This window comes from Pavona decussata, unplaced genomic scaffold (genome assembly GCF_977016875.1).
Source record: "Pavona decussata unplaced genomic scaffold, jaPavDecu1.1 SCAFFOLD_245, whole genome shotgun sequence".
NCBI lineage: Eukaryota > Metazoa > Cnidaria > Anthozoa > Scleractinia > Agariciidae > Pavona > Pavona decussata.
In genome coordinates, this window is record NW_028145650.1 from 423,064 (window position 1) to 429,214 (window position 6,151).

Here is a 6,151-nt window from a genome sequence, read left to right on the forward strand (position 1 = left end):
TGGCTAGGAATTTAGGAATTAGTATCGTTAATCAAAGATTATTTTTTTTTATCTTTGATTAATATTTTACGTTCTGTTCCTGAAAGCAAGATCAACATTTACTTGGGTCGATTTTACACCTGCCTTGAATTTAAGTTTTTTTCTCATCACCTCGATCACTTTCCGGATATTTCCGTCAGCCTGGAGCGAGTTGTAATATTTAAAATTGTTCGGGTTATGACATTTTTTTTGCCGGTCTTACCTCTGCTGGAAACATATTTCTTGTATGTTTGTTGGTTTTATTTTAAAATTCCTCTCTTTGAAGTGCAGAGTGCTAGTGCAAGAGAGATTTCAAATATCTTGTTTCACTGAGCAGGGTTCAATTTAAGAAAACTTTTACCTTGTAGTTTACCGGCAAGCTGGATCGCTTTGATTTGACACGCGTGCTCAAAAAGTATCAGAAACAAGTTCAATAATCGTCTTTAAGGGGGGACTTAACCTGAATTTGAATGAAATTTGAAGAGGTTTTAAAGTGTATATGACACAAAATCTTTTATTAGCTTATTAGGAAGAGCTTTCAAAATGATGAAGAATGGCATTTATTTTATTGCGATAGCATTCTTGGTTGCCGAGTTATTCAAGATTTAGGCTTATGCAAATTAGACAACTTATGACGTCACAAGACTGACACAAAATGAAGGGAAATCACAAAAAAATGGAATATCTCTTAAGCCTTCTTCTGTATAGAACTGAAACTTTGTAGAGTTGTTATACTCATCACAAAGTTTCATGATATAATCCACTATGACATTTTCATGGCAACACAATGGGCTCCAGGCCCTCACCATCCAAAGGATAAAATCAGAGTTTCCCTTCCCAAGAAGCGCTTTTGTCTCTTGATGTTTATTCAGTGGGTGTGAGGGAATATGGACATAACGCAGCACAAGTATAAGAAATTCTGTTTGACTGAGGAGCAATAAATAAGGCATTTGTCATTTTGGGAAGGTAGAGGTCTGGTAACGAGTACGTTGCTATGGTGACATCATAGCCACTGTCACAATGTGTAGTTCTGTCAGCACATCAACCCTGTAGATGTAGTATTTGCGTAGATATTCCAAATTTTGTGATTTCCCTTCATTTTGTGTCAGTCTTGTGACGTCGCAAGTTGTCTAATTTGCATAAGCCTAAATCTTGAATAACTCGGCAACCAAGAATGCTATCGCAATAAAATAAATGCCATTCTTCATCATTTTGAAAGCTCTTCCTAATAAGCTAATAAAAGATTTTGTGTCATATACACTTTAAGAAGGGATGGAAAAAAAAAATGATTTTTGGAACACTAACAGAAAGTTATACCCACGCAAGAGTACTCCAGGTTGCTGGTGGACTAACTTGGTATCCGTCTATTAATCATTAACTACAAATTCTAATTTTAAAACTTCATTAATTCTTCAATATTTCTTATTTCTCTTAATTTAACCAATCCTTCTAGAAAAACTATCTCCTCCCAAATATACCCCCAAATCACCCAAAAATTCACAAAACACCCCACAACATAGATTCACGGGATGAACATAGAGTTTTTGGATTGCTTGAAACGTGAACGAGATATTTCCATTAAAGCCATGTCAAGTGCGGTAAAATGGCGTTTACGTTAAGTCCCCCCTTAAAGACTTCTGACAATGTTTCTTGGACTCGTTTTCTACACGAGTGTGTAATAACAAGGGCCCGGATTGTTTGTTTACAAGTGTAAATACCTTTTTTATATTGGTCCCAGGATATCCAGCTCTTGGAGCTGAGGCACCCTCGTGCCCAGGTCCCGGAAGGAGAGACCCTAAGGGATGAGGTTGGGAATGATGTATGGTAGTTATGGAAATCAGCCTTGAAGTTTGGTTCGAGGCGCGCGCACTATTCCGATATTTCCCTTCTTTTGCTATTAAGTTTGAAATAAGTTTTACTTCAAGTAATTTTTAAGTGAATGTCCAAGCCAGTTTATGACTAGTTACATAGACATGTCATAGCGTTTATGACGGCTTACATGAACAAAAATACATGTCAATGAAAAAGTAAAACCTGAGACCTAAATGATTTATGACAGACGGCCTCAACCGATAAAATGAACATTAGGCGACAAAGTTTTACCTGCCGGGATCCGTTGTTGTTGGGTCAGTAGTTCCTAAGGAATTAACTGAATGCTGGTGCAGCATTAGCGTGATTACGATTATTAGTAGCTTGTCTGTGTTCTTTGAAGTGTTCATACAACATACACTTTTAGTAACGCTGGAGAAGTGAGGAAAATAAAACAACCTATAACGTGCAAATCAACTAATCTAGTAGGACATGACTGAATGCCTGAGATGTAAAGAACACGGTACAAAGGAGAAACTAAACGTATGCTTCGTGAACGCTTCAAAGAACACAGACTTTAATAAAAGAAAGGCACTAATAAGCAAAATCACTCTTGTATAACAGTTCGTTCGCATTTCAACTTGCCGTGTCACTGTGTTACAGACATGATCGAGAGGTTAATTCCTTTGAAACTAAAACCCAACAACAACGGATTCCGGCGAAACGCGAGGGGACGCTTACCTCGTAAAAAAGTCAGAGCCGAAAGGTAAAACTTTGTCGACAGACCGACATTTGTCATGAATCATTTCTAGTCTTCTTTTACTTTTCACCATCTCGAAAAACCATGGAACTGCGCCAAGAACGATTAATTTAGTTGGCACTGCATGGGTGAGCAGCGCCTGCTAATTGGCTGTGCAAACTAACACTTGATAATCCGTTATCTTAGGTTGCCATTAACTTATCCGTTTACGTTCAAATTTAATTTTTTAAGAGCCGTTGCATTCAGTTTCATTTCTAGGTCTGCTTGGTCACTTCATTTTTTTTCACTTGTCCGGACGAAGATCTTGACTGAAACGTTTGGTATGGTATGGTATGGTATGGTATTTTATTTATCCACACTACACGAATGAGGAAATGCCTGTGTGAGTACAGGACTCGTTTTAGGAAATGTGACTTTGGATTAAGTAAGCTGAGAAACTAAACACTGCAAACCACAAATATGCAGACAATAGAGTCCTACTAACTACAATTCTGTTGGCTGTATATTGTGGTCTACATTGCAACCTTGGCGTCTCATTTTTAGAGAAATGAGGGGCTTTCCTTTTTCGAACAAAAAGGCATACAACTTGCAAAACGTCCTGCTGCCTGAGCTGCCAGCCGGAAATTGACATATCAAGAAAGCTTATCCAATGTTGTTTTCTATTTGAAATGACCTAATAGGCGTTTCCCTTTGGCGTGTTAATTTACTACGATTCTATTGGCTGTATATTTTGGTCTACATTGTAACCTTGACGTCTTATTTTTAGAGAAATAAGGGGCTTGCCTGCTGGAAATTGATTGGCTGTATATTTTGGTCCACATTGTAACCTTGACGTCTTATTTTTAGAGAAATAAGGGGCTTGCCAGCTGGAAATTGATTGGCTGTATATTCTGGTCTACATTGTAACCTTGACGTCTTATTTTTAGAGTAATAAGGGGCTTGCCAGCTGGAAATTGATTGGCTGTATATTTTGGTCCACATTGTAACCTTGACGTCTCATTTTTAGAGAAATAAGGGGCTTTCCCTTGCAAAACGTATTTAAGCATGACTGAGGTAACTTCGACTGTCAAGAACTGCTTGGTAGTGTTGCGATCTGTGTAAGAAATTTTCCCCAACTCGTCAGCGAGGAAAGACTTGCTCTGAAGGTGAGTTTTCAGTTTAGCCGGCGTTTTCACCAAATCGCAAAATCAGACAAAGACGTAGACAAGGAGAAATTTCGGAAAGATGTCAGATGTCAACACAAAATTACGACACTGATAGTACTGGACTGGATGCATGGTTCCTCTGATCCCCACTCAAACACAGCAAACCAAAAGAACCGGTTTCGTCTACGTTTACCTCATATGCATGCACGCCGGCCGTAAATCAGAGTAAATGTGATATTGAACTTATTTAGTTTTGCTTTTCCTTTTCAACTGTGTTTAGCTCGCAAAGATGGTTGAGATTGAAACTGAGCATGCTTCCGAAATGTTCGATAACCAAATAGTAGACTTGGTCCGCGACACGAGGAAGATGAAAATAAGCCAGCAAAATGCTGTTACCAAACTCCGTCAAACCGCCGATTACCTGAATGAAGTATGGAAAGACTGCAGGGTAGCGAACGCTGTTGGAAATGGAGCTGGAGTAGTGGGAGGATTATTGACAATCGCTGCAGGAGTTGTGACGGTTTTGTCCGCAGGAACTGCATCGCTAATAGTCTTCGCTGGGATTGCAATGGGAGCAGCCGGAGCTGGTATAAACATCGCTACATCTTACGTAGAGTACTCCATTAACTCTTCTCGAGTAGAAGAAGCAGAGAAAGCCGTCCGAGATGCCATGGAGAGCGCCCAAAAAGTGATGGACACAATCGCGAGAATAAAAAGCACAGGACGAAATGGTAAAATGCTTTTCCTCACATTCCTTGCTTCGAAATCACTGGGAGTAGAAGTAGATGAAGTGGTTAAAAATTTACTCCGTGGAATGTTTCGATCCTATGGAGGTTCGCTTGTCGAGTCCGGTGAGACTGTAACTGCCTTAGCTACGACCACAACCCAAGCAGCTGGACAGGCCACCTTCAAGATGGGAGCCAATACTCTGCGTAATATCATGGTTGGAACAAGTGCCGCGTTTTTCGTGTTGGATGCCTTGTCGTTAGGGTTCACTATTAGAGATCTGATTAAAAACAAAAAGTCTGATGCTGCCAAATGTCTAAGACAAAAGGCAACGGAATTAGAAGCGTTCCTGAGTGGCAAGTGACTGTTGTGATATTACTGGACTATTAGTTATCTTTAAAAAGGGAAACTAGAGAGAAGTATAGGGCAAGCCCGGATATCAACCAATCATTGTTTATTTGCCCCATTGAAACGGATTTCTTACAGCAGTTAGTGGTATTTCTAATAGCGACAGATTGGGCTTATAAACAGAGCATCAGTAGATGGCTATGATCTATATGTATAGGTGTCTATTTACTGTGTCTTTTACAATATTTTATAATTATTACGAAATAACTCTTATCATTTTTAGAAATTCACGCATAGAGAAGATATCTTTTGATTTTTTTGTTCTTAAAAATATAAATTGATTTGGCGGTTTTAACAGCCGTTGGAAGGCTGTTACAGACCAAACTTCTTCTGAGTTTACTGATTGAATGTTTGCTATAATTTGTGCGTACATGGTTGATATGACTTTTCGCTGACCCCAGCGATCTTCTATTGTGTTGTGTGTAAATCTTTATTAAGGGTAAAAATGCATCAAGTGCCGTAGGCAGCATTTTGTTAAAGTATTAAAACCTGAATAAACCTGCTTCCTCCTTATATATTTGGTTAAAAGGAAGAATTGACAGCTTTTAAAAATAACGAAGTTAGTGGTCCATATAGCCTGCAAGTGATAAATTATTCTTTATTTCTCATAATTTTCTTTTGTAATGATCTTTTAAATGGATCTAAATTTGATTGATATGTATTTACCCAACTTATCAGTTTCCCGATAATGAAGACAAGGATAGATTAACGCATACTAAAGCATTCTTAATACTTTAGTGACGAGGCACAGTGTCTTGTTTTGCAAAGGATTCCAATTTTATGCTGAATATAGTCTATGTGCTGCTTCCAAGTTAACTCTGAGTCATTGTTTATTACCAAAAACTTAATAATGTACTCACCTGATTTCTTCGCCATCAATTTTTAATTTTAGTGGTTCCTTAATCTTTTTATTTTTATCCTTAAACTGAGCTTTGTGGAGCACCACAAATTACATTTTCTTTGGGCTCGATACAGTATTATTAATTCCTTTACCACTTGATTTCTGTTTGTTAGATAATTTGTAATGCTGAAGTTTAGATATCATAATTGAGTAGTTGACGGTATCAACTTATAAACTGATGCTTTTGATATTCTGCCATGCAGTAAACTTATTTTTATCAATTGCATCAGTTAGTTTGCCTACTAAATCTGATTTCTTTTTCAGTCGAGTGTTTTTTTTCCCGAAATCAAAACTGTTTCTTGTATAGTATGTTGTATTTTTTTATCAAAGGTAGTTAACCTTTTGTACATAATTTTTCTAATATTTGTTAATAAATATTTTCTA

General features: G+C 37.7%; 1 protein-coding gene across 1 annotated transcript; it reads left to right on the top strand.

Annotated features, from left to right (window-relative positions):
* Positions 1-3,193: 3,193 nt before the first annotated feature.
* Positions 3,194-5,677, top strand: LOC146457164 (apolipoprotein L3-like). The gene is made up of 2 exons (XM_085092264.1): positions 3,194-3,732; positions 4,013-5,677. The coding sequence occupies exon 2, from the start codon at positions 4,022-4,024 to the stop codon at positions 4,820-4,822; it is 801 nt and encodes a 266-aa protein (XP_084948390.1). The 5' UTR covers positions 3,194-3,732; positions 4,013-4,021; the 3' UTR covers positions 4,823-5,677.
* Positions 5,678-6,151: the final 474 nt, after the last annotated feature.

Bases quoted from the DNA above. Each gene is read 5' to 3' on its own strand.
- LOC146457164 (XM_085092264.1), top strand. From the start codon at position 4,022: ATGGTTGAGATTGAAACTGAGCATGCTTCCGAAATGTTCGATAACCAA.